The sequence below is a fragment of the Pan troglodytes genome, chromosome 19, assembly GCF_028858775.2.
Source record: "Pan troglodytes isolate AG18354 chromosome 19, NHGRI_mPanTro3-v2.0_pri, whole genome shotgun sequence".
In the NCBI taxonomy this organism is placed as follows: Eukaryota; Metazoa; Chordata; class Mammalia; order Primates; family Hominidae; genus Pan; species Pan troglodytes.
Window position 1 is genome coordinate 23,511,040 of NC_072417.2, and position 21,753 is coordinate 23,532,792.

At 54.6% G+C, this 21,753-nt stretch overlaps 1 protein-coding gene across 4 annotated transcripts; it reads left to right on the plus strand.

The window, feature by feature from the left end:
- Positions 1–248: 248 nt before the first annotated feature.
- ITGA2B (integrin subunit alpha 2b) lies at positions 249–19,032 on the plus strand. Of its 4 annotated transcripts, none has more exons than XM_024350246.3 (30): positions 249–731; positions 3,886–4,007; positions 4,096–4,193; positions 4,301–4,466; positions 4,682–4,731; positions 4,808–4,853; positions 4,946–5,074; positions 5,437–5,484; positions 5,668–5,711; positions 5,884–5,937; positions 6,074–6,126; positions 6,316–6,527; positions 8,963–9,145; positions 9,379–9,424; positions 9,534–9,638; positions 9,723–9,778; positions 9,871–10,022; positions 10,210–10,335; positions 11,314–11,381; positions 11,515–11,662; positions 12,237–12,329; positions 12,940–13,019; positions 13,640–13,720; positions 13,844–13,943; positions 14,043–14,195; positions 14,312–14,437; positions 14,917–15,030; positions 15,268–15,369; positions 15,558–15,674; positions 18,873–19,032. In XM_024350246.3, exons 1-30 carry the CDS (start codon positions 337–339, stop codon positions 18,930–18,932), a joined length of 3,327 nt encoding a protein of 1,108 aa, XP_024206014.1. In that variant the 5' UTR covers positions 249–336; the 3' UTR covers positions 18,933–19,032. The 4 variants fall into 4 exon arrangements, with proteins under 4 accessions (XP_024206014.1, XP_024206013.1, XP_024206016.1 ...); XM_024350245.3 differs by lacking the exon at positions 18,873–19,032 and adding an exon at positions 17,600–17,842; XM_024350248.3 differs by lacking the exons at positions 15,558–15,674; positions 18,873–19,032 and adding an exon at positions 17,600–17,842.
- Positions 19,033–21,753: the final 2,721 nt, after the last annotated feature.

Below are 21,753 nucleotides of genomic sequence, written 5' to 3' on the forward strand. Positions count from 1 at the left end.
AGTGGGTAAATGCCATATCCAAAAAGATACAGCAGCCTCAGGTTTTATCGGGGGCAGCAGCTTCCTTCTCCTTCCCCGACCTGTGGCCAAGTCACAAAGCACCACAGCTGTACAGCCAGATGGGGGAAGGGAGGAGATTAGAACTGTAGGCTAGAGTAGACAAGTATGGACCAGTTCACAATCACGCTATCCCAAGCAGAAAGTGATGGTGGCTTGGACTAGCACGGTGGTAGTAGAGATGGGGTAAAGATTCAAGAGACATCATTGATAGGCAGAACCAATAGGACATGGTAATAAACTATTCTCAGGAAAGGGGAGGAGTCATGGCTTTCAGCCATGAGCATCCACCCTCGGGGTGGCCTCACCCACTTCCTGGCAATTCTAGCCACCATGAGTCCAGGGGCTATAGCCCTTTGCTCTGCCCGTTGCTCAGCAAGTTACTTGGGGTTCCAGTTTGATAAGAAAAGACTTCCTGTGGAGGAATCTGAAGGGAAGGAGGAGGAGCTGGCCCATTTCTGCCTGGGAGGTTGTGGAAGAAGGAAGATGGCCAGAGCTTTGTGTCCACTGCAAGCCCTCTGGCTTCTGGAGTGGGTGCTACTGCTCTTGGGACCTTGTGCTGCCCCTCCAGCCTGGGCCTTGAACCTGGACCCAGTGCAGCTCACCTTCTATGCAGGCCCCAATGGCAGCCACTTTGGATTTTCACTGGACTTCCACAAGGACAGCCATGGGAGGTGAGCCGTAAGGGAAGTTGGGGTATTGGGAGAGAGCAGGACCCCTCCCCATCACTGCTTCTGGGGGCTTCGAGTTTCCCATTTGCGATAGCAGTTGAGCAAGGTGACTTGCGGGGCCTATTCAGGTTGATTTCTTGTCAAGAATGTTGGGGTCCAGGGGACTGGCTCAGGTGAAGGTATAAGGGCAGGGCACAGGTGGGCTGATGGGCACTGAAAACTACAGCAAGAACAAAGGGAAGACAAGAGTTGATGCTTTATTTTTTCCCCAAGGGTCAGTTGTATGAACCACTCCACCCTCAACACCTTGAAATGCAGAGAGGAGGCCGGGCGCGGTGGCTCATGCCTGTAATCCCAGCACTTTGGGAGGCCGAGGCGGGCAGATCACCTGAGGTCGAGAATTCGAGACCAGCCTGACCAACATGGAGAAACCCCGTCTCTACTAAAAATACAAAAAAAAAAAAAAAAAAAGAGGCCAGGCACAGTGGCTCACACCTGCAATCCCAGCACTTTGGGAGGCAGAGGTGGGCAGATCATGAGGTCAGGAGTTCAAGACCAGCCTGGCCAATATGGTGAAACCCTGTCTCTATTAAAAATTCAAAAATTAGCTGAGTGTGGTGGCACACTCCTGTAGTCCCAGCTACTCGGGAGGCTGAGGTAGGAGAATCACTTGAACCCGGGAGGTGGAGGTTGCAGTGAGCTGAGATCGTGCCACTGCACTCCAGCCTGGGTGACAGAGTGAGACTCCGTCTCAAAAAAAAAAAAAAATTAGCCGGGCGTGGTGCCGCATGCTTGTAATCCCAGCTACTCAGGAGGCTGAGGCAGGAGAATCGTTTGAACCTGAGAGGCAGAGGTTGTGGTGAGCCGAGATCATGCCATTGCACTCCAGCCTGGGCAACGAGAGCGAAACTCTGTCTCAAAAAAAAAAAAAAAAGAAAAGAAAAGAAATGTGGAGAGGAGCACATGTCCTAAATTGATTTGCAGAACTAAAGTTGTCTACCCTCCCGCACCTTGCATTTCTATTCCATTTCCCTCATCTCCATCAACATTATAAATATTTGAAAAGAAGCAATAGGTCATTAATGATTAGTATTGATCAGGCTTCAGAATCAAGAGTGCCAAGATTAGAGTCTTGGCTCCTCCTCTTCATAGTGTGTACCCTGAGCTACTATCGTGAGAGACACTGTGCCCACCAGCTTCAGGGAGTGGCAATGGGTGGCAATGGCAGATAGCCTTCAAGTGTCAGCCACTTAGGAGATTTCCTCTGCTGAAGAGAGCCAGTTCACTCCAAGTCCCCTCCCAAGATGGCTCACATCCAGTGTCTGATCAATGAGAAGTGGGTGAGTGAGGAGAGTGGAGGCAGGTGTGGGGGAGGCATTTGATAAGGGTCCAGCCCTCTTTCATCAACTCTGACAATTCTTTTTTTCTTCTTCTTCTTTTTTTTTTTTTTTTTTTTTGAGATGGGGTTTCGCTCTTGTTGCCCAGGCTGGAGTGCAATGGCACAATCACCGGCTCACCACAACTTCTGCCTCCCGGGTTCAAGCGATTCTCCTGCCACAGCCTCCCGCGTAGCTGGGATTACAGGCATGTGCCACCACACCCGGCTAATTTTGTATTTTTAGTAGAGATGAGGTTTCTCCATGTTGGTCAGGGTGGTCTCGAACTCCCAACTTCAGGTGATCCACCCGCCTTGGCCTCCCAAAGTGCTGGGATTACAGGCTTCAGCCAGCACGCCCGGACTTTTTTTCTTCTTTTTTTTTGAGATGGAGTTTCGCCCTCGTTGCCCAGACTGGAGTGCAATGGGGTGATCTCGGCTCACTGCAACCTCTGCCTCCTGGGTTCAAACGATTCTCCTGTCTCAGCCTCCCGAGTAGCTGGGATTACAGGTGCATGCCACCATGCCCGGCTAATTTTTGTATTTTTAGTAGAGACAGGGTTTCACTATGTTGGCCAGGCTGGTCTCAAACTCCTGACCTCAGGTGATCAGCCTGCCTCGGCCTCCCAAAGTACTGGGATTACAGGCGTGAGCCACCACACCCGGCCAACTCTGACAATTTTGAAGGGTCATTCTAGTTCCAGAGCTCGTGGGGTGTTGGCGAATGCTGTCATTGGGCCTGAATCAGCTCAACTCCTTCCTGTGCCCACTCCTGCTGATTTCCCCTCCTATAAGTAGTGATCCCATTGGCACTACTTAAACATCCTGCAGGCTAAAAAAATATTATGGGCCAGACACAGAGGCTCACGCCTGTAATCCCTTGGCCTCCCAAAGTGCTGGGATTACAGGTGTGAGCCACCATGCCCAGCCTATAAAAAAAATTTTTTTAATTAGCCAGGCATGGTGTTGCACACCCGCAGTCCCAGCTACTAGGGTGGCTGAAGGGAGAGGATTGCTTGAGCCCTGGAGATCAAGGCTACAGTGAGCTGTGATCATGCTGCTGCACTCCAGCTGGGCAACAGAATGAGACCCTGTCTCAAAACAAAACAACAAAATTATTTTTTAAAATTATGGCATTGTTTCAAGAGCGTTTGTTATGTATTTGGCTGGGACCATGCTAACCGTTACTCGTATTTATTACATTTACTCCTGACAGCATTGACTGGTTGTGAAAACCAGTCATTGGTTATGAAATTGGTATTCCTAGTTCACATATGGCAGAATTGTGATTTAAACCTAGATCTGCTAGGGTCCTCCTATCAGCACACACACTCCAGCCCCACTTTAGAGGTACCCGCTACCTTCCCTCATTAAACCCAGCTCTCAAGAGGGGATCTGGTAACAGTCTAGATAGGCATTCCAGGGAGCATGTGAACCGCTGGTTCTTGTTGCGGGTGGAAGGATGGAGATGTTGTACAGAGTTTAGGTCTTTTTCAGCAAAGATCTCAAACCCCTGGTGTTCAAATCAAACCAAATGGTTATAGTCCCAGCTCTACTCTCAACTCACTGGGTTACTTTAGCCACGTGATTGCCCTCGCTGAGAGTCGGTTTCACTGTCCATAAGATGAAGAAGTACATCACGGTGGTCTGTGAGGTGTCATTGAGGAAAGATGGTCCAGTGCCCCCATGCCACATGGCCTTCCGGGCAGTGCTCCCAGCGCCGGCGCCAGGGCCTGGGATACGCTGGAATCTGCGCGGCGCTCACCCAGCTTTCCTATGCAGAGTGGCCATCGTGGTGGGCGCCCCGCGGACCCTGGGCCCCAGCCAGGAGGAGACGGGCGGCGTGTTCCTGTGCCCCTGGAGGGCCGAGGGCGGCCAGTGCCCCTCGCTGCTCTTTGACCTCCGTGAGTCCCAGGCAAGGAGAGCAAGGTTGGGGTCAGAGGGACGTGGACTGCCGGGCTTCAGCGCCCCACCCCTTCTTGTGCCTTCCAGGTGATGAGACCCGAAATGTAGGCTCCCAAACTTTACAAACCTTCAAGGCCCGCCAAGGACTGGGGGCGTCGGTCGTCAGCTGGAGCGACGTCATTGTGGTGGGCCCCGCGGTACAGGGCACAGGGAACAATCGGGGGAAGGGACACCTGGGGCCAGGAGGAGCCCAAGTCTCGCGCCCGTCCCCACTCCTGTGGCCTTTCTCCAGGCCTGCGCCCCCTGGCAGCACTGGAACGTCCTAGAAAAGACTGAGGAGGCTGAGAAGACGCCCGTAGGTAGCTGCTTTTTGGCTCAGCCAGAGAGCGGCCGCCGCGCCGAGTACTCCCCTTGTCGCGGGAACACCCTGAGCCGCATTTACGTGGAAAATGATTTTAGTAAGCGCCAGCTACGACCTGGCCCCGCCCACTCGCGACGGCTTGGCCCCGCCCCCATCGGATCCCGCCCCCAGCGCCGCAGCCCTTGCTTTGGATCTGGCCTCGCCCCAGGGCCCCGCCGACTCAAGGCCCCGCCCCTGTCCCTCAGCCCTCCTCCGGGCTCGCGCGCGCCTCCCTTCACCCCTGCGCTGACCCCTCCTCCTTGTCTCCTGCAGGCTGGGACAAGCGTTACTGTGAAGCGGGCTTCAGCTCCGTGGTCACTCAGGCAAGTAGGGAGCAAAAGCGCAGTGGGGGCGGCTCCCAAACAGGGCCCCCTCTCACCCTCAGGACTTCCCTTCCAGGCCGGAGAGCTGGTGCTTGGGGCTCCTGGCGGCTATTATTTCTTAGGTACGTGCCCATCCGTACACCTCCCTCCCTTCTCGCGGCCCAAGGAGACCCGCGGTGTTTGGGCTTCACACCCGCTGTCCCTCCCGCCCTAGGTCTCCTGGCCCAGGCTCCAATTGCGGATATTTTCTCGAGTTACCGCCCAGGCATCCTTTTGTGGCACGTGTCCTCCCAGAGCCTCTCCTTTGACTCCAGCAACCCAGAGTACTTCGACGGCTACTGGGGTAACACCGCCCTTCCAGACTTCCAGCACCCCGAGGGTCACCGCCCACCGCAGACGGTCAGGTCCTGCCCCTGCGGGAGCCTCCATGCCCACCCCTGCCGGCCAGCCCACCGCCTAAGCCGCTCCCGCCCTCCGCTCCTGCGGCTTCCCCGCAGACCGCCCACCTCCCATGCGCCCACCGCTCCCTTCCACTGCGGACTCGTAGCGCAGCCTGGGGCAGGGCTTGGCCCCTCGAAGGCCTCCGTTTTTCCATCTGCACAATGCAGGGCTGGGGCTGAGTGGCCTTAATCTCCTCCTTCTTTGCCCTCCTTCCCCTCTGTGCTTCCTCCCCTGGAAAAGACTAATTTGCGCCCGTGTCCTCAGGATACTCGGTGGCCGTGGGCGAGTTCGACGGGGATCTCAACACTACAGGCAAGAAATCCACTTAGGGCGGGAGTTGGGTAGCCCAACCTGGGGAGGAGCGCCTTCCTGAAATCTCCCCTATGTAGGGAAATCTTCCTGCACACAAATTTTTCCCTGGGTGCAGAACGGGGAGCGGGAAGTGGGTAGGTTCTAAGGCTCTCATTCCCTGAGCCTGGCTCTCCCTATCGCCAGAGTATGTCGTCGGTGCCCCCACTTGGAGCTGGACCCTGGGAGCGGTAAGTGCCCCCACCACTGGGCCTCCCGAAGCCCCTTATCCCAGTCCTCAGGCTGACAACTCCTGAGCGCCCCCCACCCCCGCCCCGCCTCCACCAAACCACCCTTTCTCACCTGGAGTGGGAGGTTGCTTTGGGTACAAGAATGATGCTCTCGCCTGCGCTGTCCGTGCAGGTGGAAATTTTGGACTCCTACTACCAGAGGCTGCATCGGCTGCGCGGAGAGCAGGTGGGGGCCAGGTCCCAGTGGGCGTGGCTGGGTGGAAGGGGAACTGAGACTTCAGAATATTTCATGGGAGGTGAGGGCCCATTTCTTAGAGGATGCTGGTCCAGCGGCGTGAATGATGGTGCTCCTCATCTTGCAGATGGCGTCGTATTTTGGGCATTCAGTGGCTGTCACTGACGTCAACGGGGATGGGTGAGGAGGGACATGCCCCACCCCTACCCAGTTGGGTCCCAAATTACCAGAGCTGCCCTCTGTCTCCCTTTCCTAGCCCTAGTCTCACGTATCCACTGGAGGAACAGGAGAGCAAGGGTCGAGGAGATTTGGCCCTAGCCCCAATATACGCCTGGTCCAGTCCCATGTAACCACTCATCTGGCCCACAGGAGGCATGATCTGCTGGTGGGCGCTCCACTGTATATGGAGAGCCGGGCAGACCGAAAACTGGCCGAAGTGGGGCGTGTGTATTTGTTCCTGCAGCCGCGAGGCCCCCATGCGCTGGGTGCCCCCAGCCTCCTGCTGACTGGCACACAGCTCTATGGGCGATTCGGCTCTGCCATCGCACCCCTGGGTGACCTCGACCGGGATGGCTACAATGGTGAGGGAAGAGAGGAGCCCTACTTGTTGCAGAGGGGTTAACAGCCACTCAAAAAGCATGGAGTTGGCCTGAGGGCAGCCAGAACCAGGATGGGTTTTTAGCATATAAGTATGTGGCTTAGACACATGGGGTGCTGAGTGGAGAGCAGATGGGAGAGTTGAAGACTAATTAGGATGTGTTTGCCTTAATCCAGGCAAGAGACAATGACCACCTGGATGTGGATTTTGGCGGTGGAGTTAGAGATGGGAGTGACTTCACAGATATTTAGGACTCGGATTATTAGGACTTGGTGGGAGACTGGATGTGGGGCCAGGGGAGAGGTTGGAGTTGGGTGCCTGTGATGGCCTCCACTGCCTGGAACTCAGGCCGTGCAGCAGGTGCTGGGGAGAGGCGGGAGATCAGCAGTTCAGCTCTGGACCTGTTGAGCTTGAAGGGCTTGGGTGCTTTAGGCGGAAATATCCAAAGAACAGTTGGGAGTGGCTCTCCCCGCTTCCACAAGAGAGATCTGAATGGGAGACAGGGGTTTGGGGAAAGTGGATGAGGTCCCGGGACCTGTGAAATAAGAGGCCCAGGATAGAGCCCTATGGAGCAAAAGCATTTAGGTGATTCCTACAGGAGGTAAGTCTGAGAAGGAGACAGAGGAGTGTCCAGAGAGGGAGGAGGGAACCCAGGGGGTGTGATGGCCCGGGACTCAAGGAAGAGCATGCGTTAAAGAGCATGCACAGGAGGAAGTGGGCGCTGCAGCTCCTGCTGCTGCTGCAAGGTACAATTAGGTGGGGCTGGAGAAATATTCATGGGCTTTAGCAAGAAGAGGGTGCCAGGCATGGTGGCTCATACCTGTAATCCCAGCTACTTGGGAAATTGAAGCAGGAGAATCTCTTGAACCCGGGAAGTGGAGGTTGCACTGAGCTGAGATTGCGCCACTACTGCACTCCAGCCTGGGTGACAGAGCAAGACTCCATCTCAACAACAACAACAACAACAAAAAAATAGAGAAAGAAAGGAAGAAAGAAAAAAGAAGGGGAGGTTATTAGTGACAGTGACATAAATTGATTCAGGCCAAGATAGGGTCAGAAGCCAGAATGCAATGGGGTAAGGTATGAATGGAGGTGAAAAATTGGATGCAGCTAATGTAGACAGCTCTTTCAACGGGTTTGTGGTAAAAAGGAATTTGAGGAATAGAAAGGAAAAAAAAAAACATGTTTGACTATAAGAGGAAAAAGAGAAAAGGTGATCACAGAAAAGAGATGAGGGTCAAGGGGAGATTATTTCAATGTGGAAGAACATGTAGTAGGTTGAAAATGATGTTGTGGGGAAATGGGGTGATGAGCCAGCAGAGAGTCCCTGTGATGCCTCAGGGGGTGGGAGGGTGACTGGCCCAGTGTCAGGGTAAAGGAAGGAAACCTCTTCCAGGGTCAAATGGGGAAAGGGAAAAGAAAGTCGGTGTGGGATTATAGCATAACAGTGGGCTGCCTCTCTTCCTGAAGTAAGAGATTATGTCACCTGCTGAAGGAAGTGTGGGGGGTCTGGGAGTTTGATGGAATGGAGAAGGCTAGAAATAGATGCTAGATGGTCAGGCACGGTGGCTCACACCTGGAATCCCAGCACTTTGGGAGGCCGAGGCAGGAGGATCACTGGAGCCTAGGAGTTTGACACCAGCCTGGGCAACATAGGGAGATCTCGTCTCCATAAAAATTTTTAAAAATTAGCTGGGCATGGTGGCTATAGTCTCAACTGCTTGGGAAGCTGAGGTGGGAGGATTGCTTTAGTCCAGAAGGTTGAGGCTGCAGTAAGCCATGGTTGCACCACTGCACTTCAGCCTGAATGACAGTGCAAGACTGTCTTAAAAATAAAAAAATTTTAAAAGGGGCTTGGGCACGGTGGCTCACACCTGTAATCCCAGCACTTTGGGAGCCCAAGGTGGGCAGATCACTTGAGGTCAGGAGTTCGAGATCAGCCTGGCCAATGTGGTGAAACCCCGTCTCTACTGAAAATACAAAAATTAGCCGGGCATGGTGGTAGGCGCCTGTAATCCCAGCTACTGAAGAGGCTGAGGCACAAGAATCACTTTAACGGGGGAGGCAGAGGTTGCAGTGAGCCGAGATCGCACCACTGCACTCCAGCCAGGACAACAGAGCGAGACTCCATCTCAAAAAAAAAAATTTAGAAAAGGGAATAATGATGCTTAATTTTCAGGATATATTTTCCTCAATAGACAGTGAGAGTTGTCACTGTTTTTATAACAATCCTACTTGGCAGGTCCCTCTCCCACCTGATTGTTAACTCCTGGAGGGTAGGGCAGTGCCTCCTTCACCCACACTTTGCACCCCTTTCCTAGTCTCCTGGGATGTGCCCAGAGAAGCTCAGGAAAGTTTTACAGTCATCTAGGGAGGCTGAATAACAATCAGCCACTTCCTTTCTGTTACTCCTTCCAGACATTGCAGTGGCTGCCCCCTACGGGGGTCCCAGTGGCCGGGGCCAAGTGCTGGTGTTCCTGGGTCAGAGTGAGGGGCTGAGGTCACGTCCCTCCCAGGTCCTGGACAGCCCCTTCCCCACAGGCTCTGCCTTTGGCTTCTCCCTTCGAGGTGCCGTAGACATCGATGACAACGGATACCCAGGTGCCCTGGACTGCCTCCAGCTAGAAATGCCCAAGAAAGGCCCTTGGACATTCGCTGGAAGTGCCAAGAGACACGGCCAGGGGCTCATGCCTGGCCTGGTGTCCCACTATGGACTGCCAGAGGGGCTGGGTGAAACCTCCAGTGGGGGAGGTGGTGTGGGGAACCCCTGGGAAGATGAGATGAGGATCCCATGCCCTAATGGCCAATTCTGACCCATTCCTCGATGTCTATAGACCTGATCGTGGGAGCTTACGGGGCCAACCAGGTGGCTGTGTACAGGTGAGCACTGGCTCCAGGGGCGGGAAGGGGAAGGTCCTGTGCCATCAAGAGGAGGCCAGGCCAGGAGGAGCCACAATGGCAAGCCTACCCCATCACCCTATCCCATCAGAGCTCAGCCAGTGGTGAAGGCCTCTGTCCAGCTACTGGTGCAAGATTCACTGAATCCTGCTGTGAAGAGCTGTGTCCTACCTCAGACCAAGACACCCGTGAGCTGGTGAGGAGGCAGAGGGCATGGGCCTTGAAGGATCTGGGACCTCAGAAAGGCTCCAACCCCTGAGCCCCACTTACGTCTTTGCAGCTTCAACATCCAGATGTGTGTTGGAGCCACTGGGCACAACATTCCTCAGAAGCTATGTGAGTGGCATGAAGGGGGCAGGAGGGAGGTGGGCTTGGACTCTCCCGGAGGCTGGCCAGGGAGGTCCTGACTCTTCTGCTTGCCCTGCCAGCCCTAAATGCCGAGCTGCAGCTGGACCGGCAGAAGCCCCGCCAGGGCCGGCGGGTGCTGCTGCTGGGCTCTCAACAGGCAGGCACCACCCTGAACCTGGATCTGGGCGGAAAGCACAGCCCCATCTGCCACACCACCATGGCCTTCCTTCGAGTATGCCCAGGCAGGGGATTGGCAGGGCTGGGAGAGTAGAACTTACCCACTGGACTTGTTCATCTAGCCCTGGGGCACTGAGCTGGGTGCTGTGAGTCCGGGGGTGGTCAGGACACGGTGCCTACTGGCCAGGAGAAGGTGGGATGTGTATGGTAGCAAGATGGCCTGACTCTTGCCCCTGTCCTAGGATGAGGCAGACTTCCGGGACAAGCTGAGCCCCATTGTGCTCAGCCTCAATGTGTCCCTACCGCCCACGGAGGCTGGAATGGCCCCTGCTGTCGTGCTGCATGGAGACACCCATGTGCAGGAGCAGGTAGGGACAGGCAGGGACAGGCCAGGGAGGTGCAGGACCCCTGATAGCAAATCAGGATTACGGTTAGTGCCAAGTCACAATGTGAACCCCAAAACCTTGATGTCATTCCAAACCCTAATGAAAACCTCAAAATCCAGCCAGTCATGGTGGCTCACACCTGTAATCCCAGCACTTTGGGAGACCGAGGCAGGCAGATTACCTGAGGTCAGGAGTTAGAGACCAACCTGGCCAACATGGTGAAACCCCATCTCTACTAAAAATACAAAAAAAATTAGCCGGGTGTGGTGACGCATGCCTGTAATTCCAGCTACTCGGGAGGCTGAGGCAGGAGAATCACTTGAACCCAGGAGGCAGAGGTTGCAGTGAGCCAAGAGTGTGCCACAGCACTCCAGCCTGGGTGACAGAGCAAGACTCTGTCTCAAAAAAAAAAAAAAAAGCCAGGCACAGTGGCTCACGCCTGTAATCCCAGCACTTTGGGAGGCCAAGGCGGGTGGATCACGAGGTCAGGAGATCAAGACCATCCTGGCTAACACAGTGAAACCCCATCTACTAAAAATACAAAAAAAAAAAAAAAATTAGCTGGGCGTGGTGGCGGGTACCTGTAGTCCCAGCTACTCGGGAGGCTGAGGCAGGAGAATGGCGTGAACCCCGGGGGACGGAGCTTGCAGTGAGCCGAGATAGTGCCACTGCACTCCAGCCTGGACGACAGAGCGAGACTCCGTCTCCAAAAATAAAATAAACACCTAAAAATCCCAGTATCCCCTAAGCTCTGATGTAAATTGACAAACCCTGACATTGTCCCAAACCTCCAAATAAACCCGAGCCCCGATACCATCTACAAACTCCTTTTCGTCCTCAGACCTTCTTACTCCCTAAGCCCCTATGTGAACCCCAAGCCCACTGTTTTCCTAACCCTGATGTAATCCCTAAACCTCACACATCCCCAACTTACCCGCACACCCCAATGTGCCCCTCTAGACACGAATCATCCTGGACTGTGGGGAAGATGACGTATGTGTGCCCCAGCTTCAGCTCACTGCCAGCGTGTGAGGAGGCCTCCCACTCTGCCCGACCCTGGCCCTTTCTGCCTATCATACCTGCTCCACACCTTAGTCCCCTCTTTTCCCACATCCTGGGCCCGGACCCAGGCTCCCTGGCTTCACTCCTCTTTCCCCACAGGACGGGCTCCCCGCTCCTAGTTGGGGCAGATAATGTCCTGGAGCTGCAGATGGACGCAGCCAACGAGGGCGAGGGGGCCTATGAAGCAGAGCTGGCCGTGCACCTGCCCCAGGGCGCCCACTACATGCGGGCCCTAAGCAACGTCGAGGTATGGCCCCCACCCTGGGAACAGTACCTGGGACCTGGGAGGCGCTGGAGCCTTGGCTCTCTCATCTCCCTCCCTGAGAGTCCCTCTTCTTTTCTGCTTTGCTGTCAAAGATGTAATTTTTTATTTTATTTTTTTTTAATTTGGAAGAGGAATACTTGCTAATGGCACAGAATTCCAAAACTCTATTACAAAAACCAGAAAAACAAAAAAGGTTTAGGAACCAAATGTTAACAGGAACCTCTGTTAACATTTGGTGGATTTCCTTCCAGTCTTTTTTTCAATATTGACTCGCACTCACATAAGTATATATTTATTTTTTATGTTGTTAATATAGTTTATAATAATGGGGGTCATACTCTAATGTTTTGTGTTTTTTATTTCCAAAATGAAAATGCCTAAAAAGTAGTAGTGCTACAGCAATACACACACTAGCATGTGACAGTCCCTTGAGACCCCACCCCAGGAAACCCCGCCCCCCCACCTTGGCACACAAATCTTTCCAGACCTTCCAAGGGAGCTTAAATATATATATATGATGCTCTGTAATTTCTTTCTTGGAACTGCCTTCCTGAAGGGCTTTGAGAGACTCATCTGTAATCAGAAGAAGGAGAATGAGACCAGGGTGGTGCTGTGTGAGCTGGGCAACCCCATGAAAAAGAACGCCCAGGTGAGGCTGCTGGGTCGTGGTACCGGGTCTCCACCAGGGGCTCATGAACAACCAGATTTTAGGGGTGAGGTTTTAGAGCCACATAGTTCTGGGCCAGAATCTTGGTCCTCACACTCCCTTGCCACATGTCCTTGGGTGAGTGACTTTCCCTCTCTGAGCCCCTTTACCCAGTGGGCTTCCAGGTAAAATAGAAATAATAATGGTGGCCTGGTGCGGTGGCTCACGCCTGTAATCCCAGCACTCTGGGAGGCCGAGACGGGTGGATCACGAGGTCAGGAGTTCAAGACCAGCCTGGCCAACATAGCAAAACCCCGTCTCTACTAAAAATACAAAAATTACCCGGGCATGGTGGCGCACGCCTATCGTCAGAGCTACTCGGGAGGTTGAGGCAGAAAAATCACTTGAACCTGGGAGGTGGAGGTTGCAGTGAGCCGAGATCACGCCACTGCACTCCAGCCTGGGTGACAGAGGGAGACTCCGTCTCGGAAAAAAAAAAAAAAGAAAAAGAATAATGGTGATCTTGAAGGGTGAAGACTGGAGGCCACATTCAGGGCAGGGCTGTCCTAAGTGGGGCACTTGGGCAGTGACCTTGGCCCTCCTCATCTCCCAGATAGGAATCGCGATGTTGGTGAGCGTGGGGAATCTGGAAGAGGCTGGGGAGTCTGTGTCCTTCCAGCTGCAGATACGGAGGTACTGATCTGGCGAGCGTGCCTACCCACCACCCTTCCCCCGTCTGACCCCCGTGCAGAGCCCCTCAGGTCCCTTCCATACAGAAGGGTCTTTCGAGGCCAGGCGCGGTGGCTCACACCTGTAATCCCAGCACGTTGCGAGGCCAAGGCAGAAGGATCACTGGAGGTCAGGAGTTGGAGACCAGCCTGGCCAACATGGTGAAACCCCATCTCTACTAAAAATATAAAAATTAGCTGGGCATGGTGGTGCGCACCTACAATCCCAGCTACTCGGGAGGCTGAGGCAGGAGAATAGCTTGAACCGAACCTGGGAGGTGGAGGTTGCAGTGAGCTGAGATTGGGCCACCGCACTCCAGCCTTCCAGCCTGGGCGACAGTGCGAGATTCTATCTCAAAAGAAAAAAAAAAAGGTATTTGAAGAAGCCTGGTTCCCTTTCTTCCTCAGAGACTTATGTCTGAGTCTTGGAGCCCTAGAGGAAGTTCTTTCCCAGGTCTAACTTCAGTGTGGCATGCTCTTTGTATAATTAGCTCTCTCTGAACTCTCTAAAATTCTGGCCTCACCCCCAGAAAGTCACTGGGCTGGTGTCCCTGGCCCTGTTTCTCCTCATCCCCTCCCCTCTAGCAAGAACAGCCAGAATCCAAACAGCAAGATTGTGCTGCTGGACGTGCCGGTCCGGGCAGAGGCCCAAGTGGAGCTGCGAGGGTGAGAGGCCAGGGGTGGAGAAGGGAGATGGCATTCAGGGCTCTAAACTCCAGGGGGCGCTGGGGAAACCTCACAGGCCAATCAGGGCATCACACTCTCTCTGGGGGTCTTGGGCACCTGCAGGAACTCCTTTCCAGCCTCCCTGGTGGTGGCAGCAGAAGAAGGTGAGAGGGAGCAGAACAGCTTGGACAGCTGGGGACCCAAAGTGGAGCATACCTATGAGGTATGGGGGAGCCTCGCGTCCCTGGCTGGGGTGAGTGGGTCCTCAGAACTCCGGGTGAGGCACTAAGCTCCCCACACCCTGCCACCACCACCCCTTCAGCTCCACAACAATGGCCCTGGGACTGTGAATGGTCTTCACCTCAGCATCCACCTTCCGGGACAGTCCCAGCCCTCCGACCTGCTCTACATCCTGGATATACAGCCCCAGGGGGGCCTTCAGTGCTTCCCACAGCCTCCTGTCAACCCTCTCAAGGTAAGAGCTGGGTGGAAGAAAGACCTGGGAAGGCGGCCCCAGACCAACCACCGGGGCACCTCTGTGGGCTGGGGTTCGGGAGAGACCTGGGCCTGACCACTCCTTTGCCCCCCCAGGTGGACTGGGGGCTGCCCACCCCCAGCCCCTCCCCCATTCACCCGGCCCATCACAAGCGGGATCGCAGACAGATCTTCCTGCCAGAGCCCGAGCAGCCCTCGAGGCTTCAGGATCCAGTTCTCCTAGTGAGCAGGCTCTCTGGTCTCTGGCCCGGCCTCCCCGGGACCCACGGGGCAGAGGGGATGGGAGGAGGGAGAGGGGTCCGGGTGTGCTGTGGGCCTCTGTGGGCCACGCTTGGTCCCTGGGAGCACTTCAAGTGAACATGGAGGAGCATGCTGGCTTGTGTCTGGGGTGAGCTGAAAGACACCTGCACTTTTTAAAAGCTTCCCAGTACGTTAAGGAGCATAAAACAATGCCAAAGCAAGGTTATCATAGATCTGAGCATTGCGCGCTGGGGGATGACCCTCCCTGCATCTCTGGGACTATGTGAGCAAGCCCGTGGAAAGACAGCATCCGAAGCTTGGATCCAAGGCCCTTCCTGATGGGAAGGCCACCGCTTCCTGAACCCCCGGCCCCTTCTGCGTTGGGTCCTGGGGGTAAGGGGGTGGGGGATGATGGGGTGATGGGCCGGGACGGGCTGGGGACTGACGATGCTTCCCCTCAGAGCTGCGACTCGGCGCCCTGTACTGTGGTGCAGTGTGACCTGCAGGAGATGGCGCGCGGGCAGCGGGCCATGGTCACGGTGCTGGCCTTCCTGTGGCTGCCCAGCCTCTACCAGGTGGGGTGGGCCGTGGTGGGGCGGGGCCGGGCCTTCTGGGCGGGGACCACTTTGCTCTGGGAGGGGCGGGGTTTGGTGTGGGAGGGCAGGAAGAGAGGGAAGGCAAGGTTTACTTTGGGGGATTGCAGTGGGATTAGGTCAGAGGCAGGGCTTCCCCGCCGGGGGTGTGGGACCTGGACTCCTGCAACCAATAGGCCTCTTGTGGGTGTAAACGGCTTTCAACCCCAACCTGTCCAGAGGCCTCTGGATCAGTTTGTGCTGCAGTCGCACGCATGGTTCAACGTGTCCTCCCTCCCCTATGCGGTGCCCCCGCTCAGCCTGCCCCGAGGGGAAGCTCAGGTGAGTGTGGGGGGATGGAGCAGAGACCAGTCCTGCAGGACCCATTGTCCCCCAGTCAGTGCCCAGCCAGAAAAGTCTGAGGGGTGGTATGGGTGGGTGGCATGGCTGGAGGTCACCAGCCTGAGGTTGGAGTCTTTGTGAAAGGCAGGTGTCAAGGTGACTGAGGAGACACGTGGGTTTGCCCCCAGGTGCGGACACAGCTGCTCCGGGCCTTGGAGGAGAGGGCCATTCCAATCTGGTGGGTGCTGGTGGGTGTGCTGGGTGGCCTGCTGCTGCTCACCATCCTGGTCCTGGCCATGTGGAAGGTGAGGTGTGAAGGACGGTGGAGTCCCCAGCGGGGCACAGGCTTGGCTCTGCCCTGCCTCACAGGGAGTCAAGGAGAGATGGTGGCCCACCCAAGTGGGTAATCCAGGGACCAGGGGTCTATGTCTCCACTATTAGAATGTCATTCTCAGTCCAGTGGGGTAGCTCACACCTGTAATCCCAGCACTTTCGGACGCCAAAGCGTTTAGATCACCTGAGGTCAAGAGTTTGAGACCAGCCTGGCCAACATGGTGAAACCCCATCTCTACTAAAAATACCAAAATTAGCTGGGCGTGTTGACACATGCCTGTAATCTCAGCTACTCGGGAGGCTGAGGCAGTAGAATTGCATGAACCCAGGAGGCGGAGGTTGCAGTGAGCCGAGATCACACCACTGCACTCCAGCTTGGGCAACAGAGCGAGCCTCCATCTCAAAAAAAAAGAAAAAAATAGAATGTCTTTCTCTAGTAGAGCAAAAAAGGCAAAACAAACACAAAAATGTCATTCTCCTGGGAACCCTTCCAGACACATACCACTGGAAAGGATAGCACCTGAAATTCTGAGGCCTTTAGACACCCCTGCCACCAAAAAGATTCAGAGGATATAGAGGGTATAGAGGGTGTAAGTCCCGCCTTCAGGAATTCCTGGCTGGTCTCAAGGACAAGACGCACTTCTTCCTAGCCCTGCCCTTCCCCTTGAGTGAGGCAAGAGGCCCAAGGATTGGTCTAGACCCTATTCCTCCCTTCCTATGTGGCCCTGGAGGGTCACTCGCTCCTCTGCACCTGGAGAAGTCTCAAGCACACTGAAGGGAAGACATGGTGCTTTTAGGGAAAACCACGCACTAGACCCACAATAATCAAATACATATCATCATATGCTCGAGTCATGCAGACACAAACTTCAGTATAAGAAAAATTCCAGGCTGGGCGTGGTGGCTCACACCGGTAATCCCAGCACTTTGGGAGGCCGAGGTGGGCGGTTCATGAGGTCAGGAGTTCGAGACCAGCCTGACAAACATGGTGAAACCCCATCTCTACTAAAAATACAAAAATTAGCTGGGCGTGGTGGCAGGCGCCTGTACTTCCAGCTACTCGGGAGGCTGAGGCAGGAGAATCACTTGAATCTGGGAGGTGAAGGTTGCAGTGAGCCAAGATTGTGCCACTGCACTCCAGCCTGGATGAGATTTCATCTCAAAAGAAAAGAAAAGAAAAATTCCAGGTGGGGACCAGGCGCGGTGGATCACTTGAGGCCAGGAGTTTGGGACAGCATAGTGAGACTCCATCTCTACAAAAAAGTTTTTTTAAAAAAGTCAGGTATGGTAGTCCACACCTGTAGTCCCAGCTACTTGGGAGGCTAAGAGGTGAGAGGATTGCCTGGGCGACAACAGCAAGACTCTGTCTCTAAAAATAAAATAAAAAAGAAAAATTCAGAGGCCGGGCACAGTGGCTTATGCCTGTAATCCCAACACAATGGGAGGCTGAGGCAGGCAGATCACCTGAGGTCAGGAGTTTGAGACCAGCCCGGCCAACAGGGTGAAACCCTGTCTCTACTAAAAATTAGCTGGGCGTGGTGGCACACACCTGTAAACCCAGCTACTCAGGAGGCTGAGGCATGAGAATTGTTTGAACCCGGGAGGTGGAGGCTGCATTGAGCCGAGATCGAGCCACTACACTACAGCCTGGGTGACAGAGTGAGACTCCCTCTAAAAAAAAGAAAAAAATAAAAACTCAGGGGAGAAAAAACAAAAACCCAACAATTCGTTCCATGCATTATCTCTAAATGTCAAAAGGCATCCATTTGTGAGTACAGTGGGCTTCATGTTCTGCGCTGGTCCAGGGAGGTGCTCATAGCTAGCATACTTCCTTACATGTGCTCTGGGGCCAGCAAATCATCTGTATACCCTGACCTTGGCCCCCGTGTACCCCCAGGTCGGCTTCTTCAAGCGGAACCGGCCACCCCTGGAAGAAGATGATGAAGAGGGGGAGTGATGGTGCAGCCTACACTATTCTAGCAGGAGGGTTGGGCGTGCTACCTGCACCGCCCCTTCTCCAACAAGTTGCCTCCAAGCTTTGGGTTGGAGCTGTTCCATTGGGTCCTCTTGGTGTCGTTTCCCTCCCAACAGAGCTGGGCTACCCCCTCTCCTGCTGCCTAATAAAGAGACTGAGCCCTGATGCTGAGCATGCTGCCTCCTTTTGGGGCCAGAGAAGAGATGACCGAAGGAATGTTTTGGACGGGGACCTAGGGCTGGTGGAAGTGTGAACAAGAGAGTCACTGCCAGGGCGAAGTTTGCAAATCACTGTCTTTGGGGAGTGTCAGGGAGTACAGAGTTGGGGTGGTAGGTGTAACAGAAGACAGAGAGCCCGGTGCGGTGGTTCACGCCTATAATCCCAGCACTTTGGGAGGCCGAGGTGAGCGGATCACCTGAGGTTGGGAGTTTGAGACCAGCCTTACCAACATGGAGAAACCCTGTCTCTACTAAAAATACGAAATTAGCTGGGCCTGGTGGCGCATGCTTCTAATCCCAGCTACTCGGGAGGCTGAGGCAGGAGAATCGCTTGAACCCGGGAGGCAGAGGTTGCAGTGAGCTGAGATTGCATCATTGCACTCCAGCCTGGGCAACAAGAGTGAAACTCTGTCTCAAAAAAAAAAGAAAAGAGGGAGAAAGGGCGGCAGGGCCTCAGGGAAGACTGGAAGGGGATGAACATGTCTAAGGGCAGGATGGGATGGGAGGGCAGGTGAGGGCGGTGGGAGCATCAGAGAAGGCAGGCTGTGTCCTTGGTGGGCAGCTTTATTTATTTATTTAATGTATTTATTTTTGAGACAGAATCTCACTCTTGCCCAGGCTGTGCAATGGCATGATCTCGGCTCACTGCAACCTCCGCCTCACGGGTTCAAGCAATTCTACTGCCTCTGCCTCCTGAGTAGCTGGGACTACAGGAGTGCACCACCATGTCTGGTTAATTTTCGTATTTTTAGTAGAGAAGGGATTTCACCATGTTGGCCAGGCTGGTCTTGAACTCATGGCCTCAGGTGATCCGTCCACCTCAACCTCCCAAAGTGCTGGGATTACAGGTGTGAGCCACCTCGCCCAGCTACGGCAGCTTTAAATAGCACATTTGTTATGATTTCGGAAGGGTAAACTTTACAATGACCTGAGGCGTGGAAAAATAACACGCTCTCCCTGCCTTCCTATCAAAAAAGGACTTTAAAGCTGTTTGGAGCGAGAAGGGGCAGAGGAAGGCTGGCTCAGCTGTTGCCTGAGGAAGGCAGCGTCATGCCAGGGAGGAGACAGCAAGCATCGCTCCCTGGCTACCCTGCTGCCGTCCCTTCCTCCCCACCAAGAGGGGCCTTCAGCCAGGAAAGAGGATGAGGATGGAAGACAGCTCTCCAGCTTTGGTGAGTAGAGCTGAGCAGCATATGTGGGGAGGTCTCCCTGGAGTCCTGAGGGATTTGTTCCTTCCTGGGTTCAATAAATATTTATTGGCCGGGCATGGTGGCTCATGCCTGTAATCCTAGCACTTTGGGAGGCTGAGGCAGGAGGATCGCTTGAGCCCAGGAGTTTTTGGCTGCAGTGAGCTATGATCATGCCGCTGCACTCCAGCCTGAGCAACAGAGAAAGACCCTGTCTCTCAAAAAAATTAAAATTGTCCGGGAGAGGTGGCTCATGCCTGTAATCCCAGCACTTTGGGAGGCGGAGGTGGGCGGATCACCTGAGGTCTGGAGTTCAAGACCAGCCTGGCCAACATGGTGAAACCCCATCTCTACTAAAAATACAAAAAATTAGCTGGCTGTGGTAGCAGGTGCCTGTAATCCCAGGTTCTTGGGAGGCTGAGGCTGGAGAATCACTTGAACCTGGGCAGCAGAGGTTGCAGTGAGCCGAGATCATGCCATTGCACTCCAGCCTGGGCAATAAGAGCCAAACTCCATCTCAAAAATAAAAATTACTAGCTAGGTGTGGTGGTATGTTCCTGTAGACCCAGGTACTCAGGAGGCTGAGGCAGGAGGATTGCTTGAGCCCAGGAGGTCAAGACTGCAGAGAGCCTTGATCTCACCACTACACTCCAGCCTGGGTGACAGACTGAGGCCCTGGCTAAAAACAAATGTTTTTAATTAAAAATAAAAATAAATAATCACGGCGCACCTACTGTGTCCAGAATTGGTGGGTTCTTGGTCTCAGTGACTTCAAGAAGGAAGCCGCGGACCCTCGCGGTGAGTGTTACAGTTCTTAAAGGCGACGTGTCCGGAGTTTCTTCCTTCTGATGTTCAGATGCGTTCGGAGTTTCTTCCTTCTGGTGGGTTCATGGTCTCGCTGGCTCAGGAGTGAAGCTGTAGACCTTCCCGGTGAGTGTTACAGCTCTTAAGGCAGCGCGTCTGGAGTTGTTCGTTCCTCCCGGTGGGCTCGTGGTCTCATTGGCTTCAGGAGTGAAGCTGCAGACCTTCGCGGTGAGTGTTACAGCTCATAAAAGCAGTGTGGACCCAAAGAGTGAGCAGTAGCAAGATTTATTGCAAAGAGCAAAAGAACAAAGCTCTTAGGTGTGGAACGGGACCCCAGCGGGTTACCGATGTTGGCTAGGGCAGCCAGCATTTATTCTCTTATCTGGCCCCACCCACATCCTGCTGAGTGGTAGAGCCTAGTGGCCTGTTTTGACAGGGCGCTGATTGGTGTGTTTACAATCCCTGAGCTAGACACAAAGGTTCTCCTCGTCCCCATCAGGTTAGTTAGATACAGAGTGTAGACACAAAGGTTCTCCAAGGCCCCACCAGCGCAGCTAGATACAGAGTGTCGGTTGGTGCACTCACAAACCCTGAGCTAGACACAGGGTGCTGACTGGTGTGTTTACAAACCTTGAGCTAGATGCAGAGTGCCGATTTGTGTATTTACAATCCCTGAGCTAGACATGAAGGTTCTCCAAGGCCCCACCAGAGCAGCTAGATACAGAGTGTTGATTGGTGCACTCACAAACCCTGAGCTAGACACAGGGTGCTGATTGGTGTGTTTACAAACCTCGAGCTAGATACAGAGTGCCGATTGGTGTATTTACAATCCCTGAGCTAGACATAAAGGTTCTCCAAGGCCCCACCAGACTCAGGAACCCAGCTGGCTTCACCCAGTGGATCCCGCACCGGGGCTGCAGGTGGAGCTACCTGCCAGTCCCGCACCGTGCGCCCGCACTCCTCAGCCCTTGGGTGGTTGATGGGACTGGGCGCCGTGGAGCAGGGGGCGCCGCTCATCCGGGAGGCTCGGGCCGCACAGGAGCCCATGGAGTGGGTGGGAGGCTCACGCATGGCGGGCTGCAGGTCCCGAGCCCTGCCCTGCAGGAAGGCAGCTAAGGCCCGGTGGTGGGCTGGCACTGCTGGGGGACCCAGTATGCCCTCTGCAGCCGCTGGCCCGGGTGCTAAGCCCCTCATTGCCCGGGGCCGGCAGGGCCGGCTGGCTGCTCCGAGTGCGGGGCCCGCCAAGCCCAAGCCCACCCGGAACTCCAGCTGGCCCACAAGCGGCAAGCGCAGCCCGGGTTCCCGCTTGGGCCTCTCCCTCCACACCTCCCTGCAAGCTAAGGGAGCTGGCTCCGGTCTTGGCCAGCCCAGAAAAGGGCTCCCACAGTGCAGCGGTGGGCTGAAGGGCTTCTCAAGTGCCGCCAAAGTGGGAGCCCAGGCAGAGGAGTCGCCGAGAGCGAGCGAGGGCTGTGAGGACTGCCAGCACGGTGTCACCTCTCACTACCACATGCCTGGCACTATTCCAGTGCTGAGATGCAGCAGTGAACAAAGCAACGTCCCTGCCCTCCTGGAACTTACATTCCAAAGGTAAAAAGTAAAGTAAACAAATAAATGTATGGTTAGTAGCAGTCAGTGCTGTGAGTGAAAATAACGGTGATGAGAGAGTGATAGATTGTATGTGGGTGGGCCGGGTACGGTGGCTCACACCTATAATCCCAGCATTTGGGAGGTTGAGACGGGCAGATCACCTCAGGTCAGGAGTTGGAGAACAGCCTGGCCAACATGGAGAAACCCCGTCTCTACTAAAAATACAAAAATTAGCCAGGCACGGTGGTGGGCACCTGTAATCCCAGCTACTCAGGAGGCT